Source organism: Andrena cerasifolii, chromosome 2 (assembly GCF_050908995.1).
Source record: "Andrena cerasifolii isolate SP2316 chromosome 2, iyAndCera1_principal, whole genome shotgun sequence".
NCBI lineage: Eukaryota > Metazoa > Arthropoda > Insecta > Hymenoptera > Andrenidae > Andrena > Andrena cerasifolii.
In genome coordinates, this window is record NC_135119.1 from 13,322,523 (window position 1) to 13,340,329 (window position 17,807).

Below are 17,807 nucleotides of genomic sequence, written 5' to 3' on the forward strand. Positions count from 1 at the left end.
CAAGATAAAGAATTACGATGACAGTAAACAATTCACTCATGTTAAAAAAATCATGACCACGGTCGTGATTTAACTTCATTCACGACCGTGATCATGATTCGGCGATCACTGTGATAAATCACTGTTAGTGATTTTGCACTCCATCCCTACGAGTGACGCCTCTTATTATATCTCCTCTTTGTATTTGGCTTGAACGTAATATTTCAAGTTGGCGACCCTGATGTAGAGAGCCGTAAACATTCGGCCACAGCCGGCTCAGTTTAGGCGGGAAGAGCACAGGATAACTTAATGAACAGTAATCGTGTTTAACGTTATATTGTAGTTCTAGCAGATTGATTTATTCAGAAAAACGAACTGTGTAAATTAAATTTGAAGTTGGTTGTAGAAGTAAATTTACAAAAATGCCACCAAAAATAGCGCAGGATTATACGAAAGCTAGAGGTGAGAGCTTATATCAATTACTCTCTAACCATTGAATCTGTATCAAGATTTTTATAATTTAAACATATTTATTTTTGCATGTTATACTAGAGCAATTAAAGACGTTCTTAACCGAGTTTGTAGTAATAAATGACACGACTGGTGAAAAATCATTCAAATATAGAAAGCAACTCACTAATGTAGCGCATCGTGAACAAGTAGAATTTATCATAGAGCTAGATGATATTCATGAATTTGATGATGAATTAGCGATATCTATTGCAAGCAATACTCGAAGATATATCAATCTACTTTTAGAAGTAAGTACACACCTGATAGGGTGGAGCGATACTATATAAGCGAAAATGTAAATTTGAATTTTCAGTTGGTATGATTATATGATCATTTTTAGGAGAAATAGGAACCTGCAGACATGAATATTTTCCAAATTTTTTTTACAGTGGTGTTTGGTTAATCAAAAACAACTATCCCGCACCTAGGTCAACTGAAAATTCAAATTTAAATTTTCCACTCCGCCCTAACGTCTAATCAGTTATATGATTTTATATGTTTCTATAAAACAGTTTGAGATTAAGTTTCGTTTATCATAATGAATAAAAAATATATATTTACATATATGTAGCTTATTCAAGAGATGTTGCCCGATTTCAAAGAAAGACCTGTACCACCAAAAGATGCTCTAGACGTATATATTGAACATAGATTGTTGATGGAAAGTCGTAATAGACATCTTGGCGACCAACGTGACCCGAGGAATAAATATGCTCCGGAACTTATGAGACGCTTGTACGTTGAATATGTGTTTCTATTTTATCTTTATATAAACTTTCCTTCCATTCATATATTTTTATATATTTTTAGCGAGGTATACTTTAAAGATTTCGATGCTGCGAAAACATACTCAGTGAGAGATATAAAAGCGGACAAAATTGGAAAATTAGTTACAGTGCGAGGTATAGTAACTAAATGTAGCGACGTAATGCCATTGCTTGTCGTTGCCACGTATACGTGTGATCAATGTGGTGCTGAAACGTTTCAGCCGGTAAGGAAGTAGTAACACGGTAAAGTTTAATTCTAAATGAAAGTTTACTGACATTAAGACTTTTAGGTACAATCCCTGAAATATATGCCGCTACGACAATGTCCCAGCGATGATTGCCGTATAAATAAATCAGGCGGTGTACTAGATATGCAAACGAGAGGATCGAAATTTGTGAAGTTTCAAGAATTAAAAATACAAGAACATGTAATGTTTATGTATAAATGTTTACAAAGGGAGGACATCATGAGGAAGACACCGATTGTGATGAGCCTTGGCACGATGAATCTATGTCGAAAATAAGTAAACAGGTGTCCGAGCGTTTCTGCCAATGGGCCCTAATAATAGAGATATTTACATAGAAATTATTAAAAATTTCATAGTGGCCGTGGGGTTTTAGTGGGTAAAAACCCCACGCTACCCTGGCATCCGCGGGAGATTCCCTTGTGGAGGTGTTGGGATGCCTTTTGAAGATGTCTCCACATTAAAAAAAAACTTTATAATTTTTTTTTTTAACTTGGGGAAATTTTCAAAAGGCTCCCCGACTCCTTCAGAGGGGAATCCCCCGGGGCGCCAGGGTAGTGTGGGATTTTTACCCACTAAAACCCCACGACCACTATGAAATTTTTAATAATTTTCATGTAAATATCTCTATTATTAAAGCCCATTGGCAGAAGCGCTCGGACACCTTAAAATATTTACTTATTTTCGACATAGATCCATCGTGCCAAGGCTCATCAAAATCGGTGTGTACCTCATGGTGTCCTCCCCTTGTTAGTATTGGTAACTGACGTGTTATAATAATTACTATCATTGTTTCAGAGCGACCAAGTTCCCGTAGGTCATATCCCTAGAAGTCTAACAGTTTATTGTAGAGGCGAAACAACGAGAAAGGCTTTACCTGGTGATCATGTTCTTATTACGGGTATCTTTTTACCTATAATAAAATCCGGATTCACTGCTCGAGTTGGTGCAGCTCTTCTGAATGAAACATACTTAGATGCGCAGGTACCAGTTGGCAGTTTCGACGACGTTGTCTATAATTGGCGATATGTATTATTTAACTGAGCATAAATATTTTGTACGATCTAGAGAATCACTTGTTTTATGAATATGCAAAGCGCAGATGACGCTAGCGCTGAGTTGACAGACGCAGAATTGTCTATATTAAGGGAGGATGATTTTTATGGTAATTTAGCTCGATCCATAGCTCCAGAAATCTATGGCCTTGAAGATATTAAAAAGGCCCTATTGTTACTTCTTGTTGGTGGAACAGATAAGCACAGAGAGGATATTAAAATTAGAGGTTCATTTTTTATATAATTATACATATAATACTATGTGTATATTGGTTTGATTACTTCTACATGTTGATGTGCATTACTTATTATAGGTAACATCAATATTTGTTTAATGGGCGATCCAGGAGTAGCTAAGTCGCAATTACTTTCATTTATAACGAGGTTGGCACCTCGATCTCAATATACGACTGGCAGAGGATCATCCGGTGTTGGTTTAACTGCCACTGTTATGAAAGATCCTCTAACAGGTCAAATGATGCTTGAGGGTGGAGCGTTAGTATTAGCTGACGAAGGGGTCTGTTCTATCGACGAATTTGACAAAATGGCTGATGCAGATCGAACAGCTATTCACGAAGTGATGGAACAACAAACCATATCGATCGCCAAGGCCGGAATTACGACTCGCTTAAATGCGAGAGTTTCGATATTAGCCGCTGCAAATCCAGCTTACGGCAGATATAATCCAAAAAGAACGATTGAACAAAATATTCAGTTACCTGCTGCTTTATTGTCGCGATTTGACTTATTATGGCTGATTCAAGATCGAGCAGATCGTAGTAACGATTTAAAGTTAGTATTTACATAATATATATCAATATTCCTTTGTAACACAATAATGTAACTAACATACTTATTCAGATTGGCTAAACACATCACTTATGTTCATCAACATTGCATACAACCTCCCATGGAATCACAAGCGCTCGATATGAATTTGATTAGAAAATACATTACTTTGTGCAAAACAAAACAGCCTGTTGTCCCGGAGGATTTAACGAAATACATTGTTGGTAAGTGTTTTATTGGATTTCGTAAGTATCAATGCAATAACATGATATTTATAATATTCTTATTTAATTATTATCCTCAGACTCGTATGTGGAAATGAGAAGGGCGGCGCGTAATAGCCAGGATAAAACTTTCACGTCTGCACGTAACTTACTAGGTCTACTTCGTTTGGCAACTGCGCTAGCGCGACTAAGATTAGCAAATGTCGTTCACAAGGACGATGTCATGGAGGCGAACAGATTAATCGAGATGTCCAAGCATTCCATTAACTACTTCGAAACATTGCCAACAAACGCACAGCAAAATCCAATGAATCGAATCTTCCATCTGATCAGAGAGCTAGCCGGCGATAAGAAAACTGTCAAGGTATCGGATATTCTGGAACGATGCACCAGCAAAGGATTTAAGCCTGATCAGATCAACGATTGCATCGAGGAATACGAGGCGCTAAACGTGTGGCAAGTGAATCAAACAAGAACACAAATTACATTTATTTAATTGTTCTGTCTACAGTATACTTAGTGTGACGATATGTAAGATATTATTTTTTATACCTTGATACTTTCGAAAGTATTCTTACATATTTATATCTGTTTTTATAAATAAATTTCTTACGTTACTATTCTAACTATCATCTTAGAAACTACATAGTTACAAGGGGAGGACCGGATCTGTCCCCCGTGGATTTCAAACAAATTTTGAAGGGTGGTAGATCTTTAGCAATGAATACTTTTGACTTGTATTTTGGGCGCAGATAGTTAAAGTTGCTTACCGCTGCGCCACAACTGTTGTGGTTAATGGATCTTGCGCACAGGTACCTAAATGCCTGAACGGCTATTTCTCAACCTTAACCTTCATTTTTTTCGAATTCGAGTTGCCATCTGCGGCTAGAATAATTGACAAAGGTCTTCATTGGTAAAGATCTATCACGCGCCAAAATTTGGTTGAAATTCGCGTAGTCTCGGTCTTTCCTTTGTTAGAAATATGCTCCAGCAGAAAAGCCACAAGTTAGTCTTTTCGAAGCACTATATAAATATGGTATAGAATGCAGAGATTATATCCATCGTTACGTACAGTTCTGAATGGAAATTATGCAAAAATTATTGAAAAAATATAAGGATTCTGCATCCATAACAACTGCACAGTGGCGGATTTAAGAAAAAAGGTCCAGGTGGCAAACGTTCTGAGAAGCCCATTTCTTCGGGAAAATGAAGAGGTTTATTACTAAAAACTGGGCAAGTGTAGTAGAACTAAAAAAAAAAACATAGTGTTTGGATACCTACACCTAATCATAATTTTTTTTGGAGATGGGGCCCTGGGGGGCCTTCTGGGCAGGGGCCCAGGCGGCAACTGCTCATCAGCCGCCCTGTTAAATCCGCCACTGCAACTACACCAAGACAATTAAAACGATTTACAACAGATACACCAAAAATTGTGCAACTAGGTGATGCAGAGTGTTCCGAAGTATTGTTTGCTGTGCAGGGATGAGCAGTTGCAAAGGGAGCAATCAACTCCGTTGATTCCTCTTGACCCCAGTTTCAACGCGATTCGATTTGTAGATGTGACGGTTTCGGTCAATAACGAGAATCCGCGTGGCAGGAGGTAGGACTATTAGACTCTAACCAACTATTATACGTTAATCAGACCAGCATTCCTTTACCAATCCAATATCTCATCTCTGCACAGTAGTTTTGCCACTTTCGTGGATATTTCTCCACAATGTATAAAATTGCTTGTACACGTCAGCGAGCGAGAATCTCTGTAGAATAATAAGGTAAGGCCTTACGAGTAGACCGTGTGTCATTGGGGTGTCAAATTTCGTTCTTCACCAGCGCACAAGCGAAAATTGTTTTTGCCCGCTTAAGGGGTTGAATGAAAAGAAGTGGGTTATCCTGTACAGAGGGTAACCGCCAATAGCCGGTGGCGGCACACGACGTCTTCAAAGGGCATCAGAGCACCGCCGCGAGGAAGGTACCTGTCGTTCGGGTAGGTAAGCGAGTGGGTGGGCGAGTGGTTCGGAGCGGATTCAAAGTTAGGTGGGAGCGGGTATAGGGTAGCGAACGAATGTCGGCGAGGGGCGGGGGGAGGGGGAGCGCGATAGTAGTGGGAGAGCCGTCGGTCGGTCGAATTGTGTGAATACGCGGGTGCCGCTCTCGGCCTTCCTTCAGTCGCATCGAGCCACTCGTGGAACGCGCGTCGTGTTGTGCATGCATGCATGCTTGCTTGCGTGCGGTTAAACGTGCGTGCATGTGTGTGCTCATTATTGTGGTGTACCCGAAGTGGTCGGGTGTGCATGTGTGCGGGCCATAACACGGTGTCGCGCGCGCGATCTCGGCAGTACATGTCGTGATTACCAGAGCCGTCGTCTCGTCTGTCCGTCCATCGCGCGATCGCATCAAATGCACGTCTCGTGCTCCTCCTCGAGATCACGCAGCAGTAACACCCGCGCCCGTCTTTATCGCCCCGCCGTTTGACAGCGAGGGTGGCCGATTCGAAGGAGCAAGGGGAAAGAAGAAGAGCCGCGTCTTGTCTGGCGGTTGGTGACTCTTCGAACGATCGTGCCGAATACGCGACTAAGGAGTAGGAGGAGGAATTGAATCGTCTCGCTGCTCTGTACCCTGTCCTTCCCTCTCTCTTTTTCTCTCCCCCCCCCCCCTTTTCGCTCTCTCACTCTCTTTCTCTCTCTCTTTCTCTCTCCCCCGTTGTGTCTCTTTCTTTCTCTCACGATCACGATCGCGGAACTCACCGGTGCCCCAGACGGTTCCTGTTTTCCCCCGGCCGTTTCCGTGATTCGGACCATTCCGCCAAAATGAAAATAATACAGAGGTACCGCCGCGCAGTCCTGGCACCTGTGTCGATCCTGATACTATTGGGGGGCTGCACCGATTTTGCCTCGTCCCGATCGCCGCGCTCCGCCGAACGTCCAAAGAACGATACCGACTCGTCCGCCGACTGTGAGCATGTGAAGCCGTTCTTCGAGAGCAAGAACATCACGATCACGATTACCAAGGGAAGCACACCGGAGGACGCGGCGAAAAGTAAGTGACCGATTTCAATTGTTACAGAGATTAAAAAGGCAACCGGTGCCCCCTCTACGATCTGCGGTGTGCCAAGCTGTGCGCGAGTGTTTTCGATTCTTCGATTAGTTTATCGAGGCGACTAGGATCGCGCCAGAATTCAGCGGAAGTAATCTTATCGAATCGGGGCGAAGCTTTTACGTTTCGAATTACCCGGCGTGGCGCTGTCACGTTGGCGGATCGTTCTAATAATCCGCATTTCAGTGGGGGATGCCGGGAATCGAGGAAACTTGGCGGTGTTTCGCTCGCCATTGGAGGGAACGAACTGGAAGCCTTGATTATACCCGCTTGATTCTAATTACGAAGTTTTATTTGGTAGTCCTCGAGAGTCGTTACGTTAACCGACACTTAATGCTATTGCATCAAATAGCCTCGTTTGAGGACTTGTGAAAACCTACTTCAATTGACGTGAGACCGATAAATCTGTCTTAAGTCGTAGAAATCTTTTGCGGTGTGCGGCTTACCGTATATTCGTTGGTATTCATCGAAAACTTGACGCTACAGGTAACCTTGGAATGTTTACCTTCTTTAAAATTTTTAGGCTGACGGACGATTCGAGTCTTTCCCAAAATGTAGGCCAAATTTTTACGCTCCGATGGTGAATCTATGCCACTCATTTGTTAGTTTCAGGTCACGTAGGTTACTCCAAACCGTCGGAGCCATTGGTCACCATAGTGTATAGACTTTAGTGGGCAGCCTGGCGTAACTAGCTGAAAATCGAGGCATTTTTCGGGAATTTTTTTTGAAGAAAGTACTTAATCGATCTTTCTGAAACTTTCAGGATATTTTATTATCAGATTAAGGTAGATAAAAAAAAATTTGTATTAAAAAAGAGCGGCAAATAACGGAGTTATACGGGCTTATGTCCAGCCCGGTGGCGACGCAATTCTTCCACTGCGGGCAACGTAGCGTCTACTGTATTCATCTGAAACCAAACATCGAACAATTTTTGTTTAGTTTACGAGTGCGCGCACGAATCCTATAAATTCATAACTTAAAAGATGCAAAATTGAACAAATGGCGGCCTCTTGAAAAAAAGGTTCACTTTTTCCAACGAAATTTTGCCTTAGATGTGTAAAAACAGTTATTTATTTAAACAATATCATTATACCAATAGCTAAGCTCTGTGAAGAAAATGTTCACAAATATCCGTACACAAGGTCATGTCGATTAGTTGAATATTTTTGGAGTTACATTGCCCGCAAAAATATTTAGTTTGTTGGTTACTCTGACGATGAAAAATGGGGGAAATCACTCTGGTCTGCAGTTCTAAGGTTGATGTTATAGACAATAAGGGTGCGATTTACTCCTTAAACATAGTAGATTATAGGTACCCTAGTAAAATTCTTCATTGGGGTACCTATAATCAGGAACGAACCGCAGGCACTTCACTACTTAATTAATTTTATAATTAAAGTTTTAAAACGCATAGCGAAAGAAAGTTTAAGCAGGATAAGTGGGCGAAACGGGCGCCTGTAAAAGGGATATTTAAAGTTAGTAATTATCTAAAAGATAGATCTGATTCATTAACAGAAGTACAATAAGTAAGAAGGTACTTTGAATTTTTGCCCGATAAAAATAGCATTTTGGTTATTTATTAGTTGAAAAATTCCTTATTTAGAATCGATATTAGCTCGTAGCAATGGCAAAAATGGTTATTCCATCAAATTCAATGACCAACCTTTACCTGTAAGAGATTTTTTTTTTACTTTTCCCGTTTTTTTTTTTATTTTAAACCGAAGTCGTTAAAATAATTTAGAACTGCGAAATAATGTTCCCGTAATATTATAATAACACGCACCAATTTTCATATCGCTGCCCAAATAAGGGGATGATGTTTTTCAAAAGGGAAATCTATTCTACGAATGTTTTACTTCGTCTTCCGATTTTTTTTTATTAAAATAGTAAAGGTACAAGCGTACAGTTGAAGCTTACTCTTAAAGTTGAAGAAAAAAAGCCAATTATGAATTTTAATTGCATGGTACTGCAAATGGAAAAAAAGTAGGCAAAACATGAAGTACTTACTTTTCATCGTACGTTTTGTAGTTATATTAAGGATGTATCGGACGTATAATATTAGACAAAAGTATATGAAACTTGAAGTACTTGAATATCTTCATGTTACGCATAGTAACTCTAGATGTAAGGAACTCGAACAACAGTTGGAATCTTATTTTTACTCCTGGGAAGGTATTTTTCACTTTACAAATGCTTTCTCAAGCTTTATTTGCAAAACTTTTGGCAGTGAAAATGCCCTGAATGCACAATTTTCTCAAGTAATAATTTACTTCTTCAAAACGGTCTAGTGAAAACAATTGAAACTTGGCAGATATTTTCATCCACCCGTATACTACATGTAAAAAAAAATTGAAAACATTGGTAGTATATCTTCAACATTTTTTCAGCTGTTTTATTTGTAAAGGTCGCCTCTTTCCATAAGAGTACGTGTAAAATCAGTGGAAATTAAAATCGTTATAACTCAGCAATTAATTAGTGAATTCGTTTAAAATTTTTGGAGCACATCAGGAAGATTAGAAAGAACAATCTCACAAATTTTCATCAACTTGGTATGGTTTTGAAGATAGGTGCAATACACCCTTAGAGAGCAAACAATTGCGTGTTTAATCTGATGCATCGAGTTGAAGTTACGAGGAATATTAACAGAATTAAAAAGTCTTTGCCAGAGGATCGTTGATCAATAAATTTTACCGTTTTAATACTTAAAATGAACGAACGTTACTTCTCATAGAATAAATTTATCCGCTATCCAATTTTCCCTAAACGTGATTACGTAATGAACATTTGCAGGGTAGCCTGCAATTCGGTCGATATTCCTGTAGAGTTTTCCGCGTTGTTAACCAGCGTTGTTAGCTGGAATCTACCGCCAATTGAGTATTCTACGCTGCGTCGAGTACAAATTGACTAATTGCCTGTGTAAAATTACGATGCCAGATCAATCACCTTTAGCCAATGTCGATGAACATATCTTTAAAGATTTAAATAATTCAATAAACCTTTCAACATAGCAGACAAATTGTTCTCTAAACGTGAGCAATTATTCGTTAAAAAGTTTGATCTTCTAATTATAATAACAGCCCGGGGTCGCTTCCTACATTGATCTTTCTCACGTAAGGTGAATGTCCCAGTTTCTGCTCATTTCGAATTTTTCTTATTATTATAAGCGTTACGTTTGTACTGTAGTTGCAACGAAATAATTCTAAATTATTTGAACATTTACGCGAGTGTTGCACGAGCTTGGGGCTAATCAAAGTGCAGCATAAGAAGCGAGCAACTTTTAAAATGAGAGACACATGATTTTTCGACCGTGCTCTAGCTCACAAGGGAAGATCCCGAACCCGAGAATTCAAAATATTCTGAAACTTTGTGAATACGTAGGGGATTTCCTCCTGATTATAACGCAATTTTTGTTTGCTGCCCAAATTTACTCGAAGGGGGTGGAATTAACCCCTGAAAATTTTGCTATTTTCCGATTTTGCGTTATAACTCGCGAACTGTAAGAGATAGAAAAAAAGTTTTAAGACAAAAGTTACTTATTTTAATTAGATCTATCATCTGGTAAAACAATTATTTTACAGTTCACGAGTTATAACAAAAAATCGGGAAATAACCGGGTTTCCAGGGGTCAATTACACCCCTTTAGAGTGAATTTGGGCGACAAAGAAAAATTTGCGTTATAATCAGGAGGAAAATCCATACATATTCGCGAAGTTTCAGAATTTTTTGAATTTCCGGGTTCGGGATGATACCTTGTCAGTGATGAGCAACCCGCGGGCCGCATCTGGCCCGCCAGCCGCTGACCTGCGATCCGCCTGAACATTGGCATATATATGTTTTGAACTGTAAAAGATATCCGAATGCATTTTGCACCAAAAAATAAGATAGAATTATCCCTTTCTAATGTTGTATAATTTTACATTCTTTTTACGTTTATTTATTTTTTTCTCATTTCTGTTAATTATGATAAAAAAAATGAAAACTGTTTATTTGGTACTTTGTTTAATGCCCTTTTAAGTGGTTTCTAATACAATTGTTTAATCGTTCGTCATCGAGTCGATTACGACGATCATTTTTAAAAATTTTCATACATATACCTGTTTATATTATAATATGTAGGTATATGTTACTGTGTATATATTACTAATAAACAGTACATCAAATTTAAAAAAAAAAACGTTTTATTGTAAATCAATGTCAGGAATAACAAATTCAGCCCATAAATTAAAATTCCGGTCCGCAAAAAAATCCGCGCAGAAAAAGCTACCGTGCGTATGAACAAAATTGGGCATTGTATCCAGACCACAATCCTGTGCAATCATACAAACAAATCGTCAAGCCTCTACCTCAATTTTTTTCTGATTGCGTCACTTACGAGATAAAGTCGGAATGGAAGACTGATTGCCGCTACACACGCTTGAAAGAAGTCGTAAAAAGCAGACGAGTCATTTACTTGAGAGTGTGCAGCAGCCTTAAACGCAAATTCTAAGAACGTTTTTTTAATTCATAACAATTTCCTAGAAAAATAAGTGGGATTAATTGTTACAATTAAAGTTAAGTGAAGATTTTTAAGGAGGCAAAATTGTGTCGTGTTAGATTAAAACGAATCGTGCAAAAAGAGAATTTAATTTTTTTCTAGACCCTGTTAAATCAGAATCAAGTGTGTTGTATGTAAGTTTGGGTGCATCCTCTTATGCAGAGTTACCAGCTTCTGAATTGTACCAGAGAGATACTCTGTATGTATACGGGCAGAGAAGTTGTCGCGTGGCACGAGCAGGTTTCGAAGGCTGCGAAATCGCGAGTCACATAGTATTATCCGCTAAACCGATCGCATGCCGATTTCTGGTATGCTATTAGCGGTCGCGAGAGGCTGAATGAACGAATGGCTCTCTCTCTCTATCTCTCTCTCTCTTCGAACGATCGTATCCTAGCCCACTTTACACGACTGTAACCACTCGTCGAATCGAGGGCGAAGGGTCGCTGATGTAGCTTCCGGTTTTATGCACTTCCGTGCGTCAATTGCCGTACATCACACCTAACGGTGAAAATGGGGAGAGATAATCATCCGCAGGGTATCCAATTGGAGTACAATGAAGTTAAAGGTCTTAATTTAGGGGCGAATCTCGTGTAACAGCCTCAAAAGTAGCCGATACATGTTTGTGATTCATTTTTGAAAAGCTATTGTTAGTATTGGATGAAAATTTGGGACCGAAATTTGCAAAAAAATAGACTCTATATTTTTACGAATACCGGTCTCAAATTTTCAGGAAACATTCGTGACATATCAGACACTGAAAATAAGATTTTTTTTCGCATATTTCGGTATATGCCCTCCCCAATAAATGTTTAAAAAATAGTCCTCGAAAATAAAAATCCCATTCTTTTTGTTCGCCTTCTAAAAAGTGTTCTAGAAGCGTAAACTTTCAAAATTTGAGGGGAAAAAGTTTTTTTTAGTTTTTCGGACTTCTTTCGAAAACCGTTTGTCGCACAAGAAAAAGTAATAGAACATAAAAGATGCTCCTTGTACGGATCTACAACTTTTGTTTGACATATTTTTTTATTTAATCAATAACTTTGAGGATATTATATAAAATCGACTTCGCGAGCTGTTAAATAATAATTAAAATGTTTAAGGGCCCAGGGGCACCCTTTCCCGTTATCCGATCGAGCTCAAACTTTACACGGCTACTTTTTTTTTTTAATTATTTGGAAATATTCTGGAGGGGGCTCCGAAGAAAATGTTGAAAACAATTTTTACCAAGAGTAAATAAGAGCCACCCTACTGCTGTACCTATTGTCTGTTATCCGCAGTTATGCTCTCGTGTTAGGGCGCGGCGTGTTTAAAGATTGATCTTTAACTTACACGGGAATGAAGATGGGGGAACTCGACTCTCTGGCGGTCGACTGCTGCTTATTGGTCCGAACTTGATGCGCTTTATTCGCGCTTCGGTGTGTGGAATGGTAAACCTAGAAATACCGTAAATTGGAGTTTAACACGTGTTATGTCACTTGCCTTACCTTGTTCAGAAAAGCATGAAGTACACTTTCGATAATGTTAAGGCTAACATTGACTTTCACTGATGGATTCTGTGGTACCAGTCACTGCAGCTTAGCTCTTTAATACCTTCTTTATTTTTCATATTATAAGGCAAGTGATTTATTAACGAAGCACATGATTTTCGTCACTGCCCCATAATTATTTTTATATTATTTTAAATGCTACGATATTTAAAATTCTAAAGTTGGAAATAAATCTAAATGCCCCGAAATAAATCAGAACTCTTGGCAGATTCGGTATAAAAGGTTCATTTTTATATTGCAATATTTTAAGACCGTTATTTCATAGTATTTTTAAGTCGAAATTGTTGTTCAGAGGATTTATCTCACTGCTGTGTAAGTTCAAATGATTGCTGTTTAGTCAGTATGGGAAAAGTATTACAGCGGAGTGGGTACGTATCAGTGAACCGAATCTCGGTAAACCGAGTTTCGGCATAGATTCCGAATTCTGCTGGAAAATAGATAGCGCTAGCACCGTTCTTTTTGTGGATAGCTTTTTGTTGTTCAAAGTATTTTCTGTTGCACTGAATGTTCGTGAGATATGCGTGTTTAGTTTAATTCGGGAATCTTGATAATTCGCTGGTTTGGGCCCACTTACATCGGATCATTCAGGCTCCATTTCATTTACAATAACATCTTAAAAGCTGGACGAAGTAGCAGAGCAAAGAAGTGTTGCACCGCACTTGATATCGTGGATCGGAAACAGTCTCTGAAGTAAAGGTAGGAGGTTTACACCTGACGAGTGACTCGGCCGAGTCATCGGTCTGCTCCTCGGCCGAGTGAAAATCTTCCCCGCCGGATTACTCGGCCGAGTACTAGAATATGCGTTCAGACTAGGCGAGTGCTCGGCCCAGTGGGCTCACTCGGCCGAGCACTCGTCAGGTGTAAACTCAGCATAACGGAGTTCAGTAAATCGTCAGGGATCAACAGCTATTCTTCCTAATAACTAAAGATTCCAAACAACAATCGATCTTTTAATCGACCTCCTTCCTTCTCAGAAATTACTACCCCCTTAGAGTTTCAAATATTCTTTCAAACAAAAGCAACTTGTTGAAAATGCATTTATTAAAGCAACTACCACAGATTTTTTAACGCAAGAGAATAGAGTAGTCCACCGCAAACAGTGGCACACGTTGAGCACGGCATTTTAGATTCAGAATAAATCTGCAAAGAAATCTGTTTTTATTCAGTCTCTGAATATCGAACTGATAATAACATGTAACAACTTCTAAAGCGTAGGACATCCCGTTCCAGCTCTGGAGCAGATCCTCTGATAATTTGCTCAACATGTAAGACTCGCTAATTAGAGGTAGAATCTAGACTGCTCTCGGATTGCAATTATAAATTTCAATTTTCTGCAATCATATCTCGAACGTGTATAATTTAAAATTCTTTATGCGCGGATGTGCCATAAGAAAAGGGAAAAACGACGTGACGCGAACGCCGTGAGAACGGAGACGTTTGAAAGTTTGAACCGCGATGAACCGCACCACACCCTGACGCATCGTAAACCGTTCTTCCGAGGCATTCTCACTGTCGGTCCCTTTTATTCCTCTTTTTCCTCCTTTTCTATCTCTATTCGTGGCGCCTCCGCCATTTCGAATGATTCAGGGCGGAACTCGTCGCACAGGTACAAGGATTCTTGTCCTCGAGACATTAAAGAGGACCGATATACCTACATATATATATACAGGGTGTGTCAGAACTACATATACAGATTTTGCTGATTAATAGAGCTTATAAGGATAATAAAAATGTTTGAATGAACGCGAGACCATCGATTAATTGTTTTCGAGATTTTCGGTTTTTTTGGTTGAAAGTTAAAGATTCTGTGTATGATGGCATTCGCTGTATAGTAATCTAATATTTTTTGGAAAGGTGAATATTAAACGCAGTTTGCAAGTTCCAGAGATCTGTAGGTGGATCAGTAGGTTGTATATTTAGAAAATTTATTAGGAATCTGGAAATTTTGAAAATAAATTCTAGGGATTAGTGTTCCTTCTCGAGAAAGCATTTCCGAGAATTTATCGAGAAATTTTATAATTGCTAAATTCTTATTTCTCGAGAAATAATATAATTTCTCGAGAAACTTAAGTCTAGGAAAAATATTATAAATCTGATTTATTTTCGTAAATGAATGTATTACTAGTTAATCGCGAACGTGTATATATAACCACATCTACAATTTATAATACATCTTATTAATAACATTAGAACCTATATGAATTCCAATAGAAAATCACAGCACAGAAGATTCGATATTATTAATGGTGCTGCTGAAGGTGCTCTTAAATTCTTATTCAAAAATTTAGAAAAATTGTATACTGAATTAAGTATCTAATGAGTGTTCTATTAAGTATCTAATGAGCTATCAGTAGGGTTTGTCGGTTTTTAAAAACCGGGTTTAAAAAACGCGTATTTTTTATAAATTTGTAAAATTCGAACACCAGTTTTTAAATTTAAAAAACCGGTTTTGTATACTAGAATTAATATGCAAAAATGAATTAATTATTTAATTAAAAGCGTTATAATTTTTACTTGAAATCGCCTCAGACACAAGGATATTGTAGTAGGTAACAGTTTACTCTAAAAATAATCTTCATGAGTTCATATTTTCGGAAAGAAAATACTAAATGAAATAAAGATTTATAATTTATATTTTGTCCGAATTTTAGTTATTTTTTTTTCATTTGACTTTGTATGCAGTGTATTTTATTGGGTTATATTTTTGTAGATCCATAGATATTAAATGAACCAAAAAATTGTACAGATTTGTACGGATTTTCGTTATTTTAATGTTTTTTATTTATTTGGTTTTGTGTAGATAGAGTATATTTCTTGTTCTATTTTTGTAATTCCATAAATATTAAAAAACTGAATACTTTTAAAACAAGTAAAAATATTTACTTTCTATTTTAGTCATATTTTTTTGTGAAAATTCGAAAACCGTTTTTTTCAAAAGTCGATTTTTGTATAAACCCTAGCTCTCAGGAAGTTCCTTTGTCAATTCCTATGAGTATTAAAAACAGCTTCTCATATTTATTAAAACTCGAGACCGTTTAAAAAATTGTTTAGCAAAGAATGAATATTTTAAAAACAACGAGTCCATCGACTTCCGTTTATTAAAATATTCTTGACTTTACGAAGTCTATTATTCGAGTTGAGCTTGCTATCGGTAGTTCTGAGACACCCAATATACATACGCGACAAGCAAAAATCAGTACCAGTCTCGTTTTTTGTACGCCTCTTTTAGATCGTTTAATTAGACTCTGTTGAGATTAGTTTGGATCACGCCATTTTCTCGAGTAACCTGTAATTTTACCTCTAACATGATACACTATAAATTACAGTTTCAAAATAAGCGAAATGCGCGAATAGGCCGTTAGATATCCCGCAATGACAGTCAGGTTGTCACACAGGTTTCGGATAGAAAATATTTCAGTGAGCAAATTGGCTAAAAAAACGTTGATTAAAAATTCTCACGATTTCATAGAAATATAAAGGGGATGCGTGCGGTGGTGGTGGTGGGGGGGGGGGTTGGAATGTTTTATAGATGGGTCAGAATTTTGATTGCATTTTTATTGGAGACGCGGATCGTGTGTTTTCACGAGAATTAAAATACAGCAGAAAAGCTTCGAACAACAATTCCTGTACGGTTGTACGTATGTAGAGAATTGAACTAAAAAACAGGGCAAAACGGGGGTCACTTTATTTACCCTAGAGAAACAGTCGACGGAATTTTTATGTAATAGGCAACAGATGACAGAAATTTATCGAAATTTTCACTTCACATTTATTGTTAGTACCTACCTGGTACGTTTTATTTGGACAGCGACAGTGAGAGCTGCACACCACGCTGGAATATGTATTTGTTGAAGCTGGAAAGCAGAGGTGAACAGGGAACGTGGATATTTTATGTAAAAGTGTAAATAATTTGCACCATTAAGGTTTATGAAAATGAAAAGCCAAATTTAATGAAGGGGCATTGAAGTGCTGTAACAAGGCATAAAAAGTAACATCGTCTTGTTCGTGTCACCCGTGTAACGATTTACATAATACTTTGACAGTTTTATTGAAATTGTGATTGTATTATAATTTTTGAAAAATATTAATGTCTGCAGGTTCTGTTTTCTTCTAAAAATCATCATATAATCATATAATCATTTTTAGGAGAAAAAGGGACCTGCAGACATGAATATTTTTCCAAAAAGTTTTTACAGTTGTGTTTGGTTAATTAAAAGACAACTATCCCGCACCCAGGCCAACTGAAACTTCAAATTTAAATTTTCGCCTATGTATAGTATCGCTCCGCCCTAATATACATATAATCAACAATAATTAAGTTATTCTTCGTTATCCGAAACAAAATTAGTTCTACCCTGAATGTCGATGCCACACGTTCTCTTAAAAAATCGAACGATAAGTCTTCGTTTTCTCGAAGCTGAGAGGGGAATTCCAATAAAACCGGCGTGGAATCGTAAAGTTTCTGTCACGAAACACACCGTCCCGGTGTCCTTCCCTTTTTTCCGCACCCCAGACTTTTTGTATTCGTCACTATGAGTGCCTTGACCGACCTTAGGTAGCACCACACAGAACGCCCAGGTACCAAGAAAAACCTCCTTTCTCTCTGTTTTCGCCTCGATTTTTCATGATTCATCGTAACCTTCTATTGTTTAATATTTCTGGCAGACATACCTATCGGGCACCCATTCACCAATTTATCCTTTTTATTTTGTCTGCGAATGATTCATTAGCACAGGCGAATAACAGGGTTGATGTAGACTCGCCGTTTTACACCTGTCTTAATTATCTCCCCTTTTTCGATGCAAAGTGTACAAAAATACAAAAGGCTTGTATGCGAAAATACAGACTAATGAATCAGGATTAGTAATTGCAGGCTTGTTTAGTTTCATTAATTTCCTTGCCTAATTTAATTAACATCTACTTGAGCGTGAACATAGTCTTCCTCGGTCTAATTTATTTTGAATGAGTTCAGTAATTTTGAACTCCCCCCAGAGATGTAGTCCATCATTTTTTCACAAGGATGGAATTTTTATTTGGAAAGCGTAACGCAAAGTTGGTCGTATA

General features: G+C 38.0%; 2 protein-coding genes across 3 annotated transcripts in view; both read left to right on the forward strand.

Annotated features, from left to right (window-relative positions):
* Positions 1-17,807, forward strand: part of Dally (division abnormally delayed protein) — a 279,160-nt gene that overhangs the window by 70,213 nt on the left and 191,140 nt on the right. The window contains exon 2 of one of the 2 annotated variants that reach the window (XM_076807204.1): positions 6,328-6,608. In XM_076807204.1, coding sequence (XP_076663319.1) covers positions 6,380-6,608 — 229 coding nt within the window. In that variant the 5' untranslated portion in view covers positions 6,328-6,379. Of the gene's footprint in view, positions 1-5,709; positions 6,609-17,807 lie in introns of those variants that run through there. The other variant, XM_076807203.1, reaches the window with a different exon arrangement.
* Positions 256-4,198, forward strand: Mcm7 (minichromosome maintenance 7). The gene is made up of 10 exons (XM_076807195.1): positions 256-441; positions 532-740; positions 1,064-1,227; positions 1,303-1,483; positions 1,550-1,687; positions 2,303-2,488; positions 2,573-2,786; positions 2,874-3,351; positions 3,421-3,572; positions 3,653-4,198. Exons 1-10 carry the CDS (start codon positions 402-404, stop codon positions 4,066-4,068), a joined length of 2,178 nt encoding a protein of 725 aa, XP_076663310.1. The 5' UTR covers positions 256-401; the 3' UTR covers positions 4,069-4,198.

Excerpts from the sequence above, each read along its gene's own strand:
- Mcm7 (XM_076807195.1), top strand. The coding sequence starts at position 402 with ATGCCACCAAAAATAGCGCAGGATTATACGAAAGCTAGAG. Across the intron at positions 442-531 it reads GGATTATACGAAAGCTAGAG|AGCAATTAAAGACGTTCTTA; the intron begins GTGAGAGCTTAT and ends ATGTTATACTAG. Across the intron at positions 3,573-3,652 it reads TTTAACGAAATACATTGTTG|ACTCGTATGTGGAAATGAGA; the intron begins GTAAGTGTTTTA and ends TATTATCCTCAG.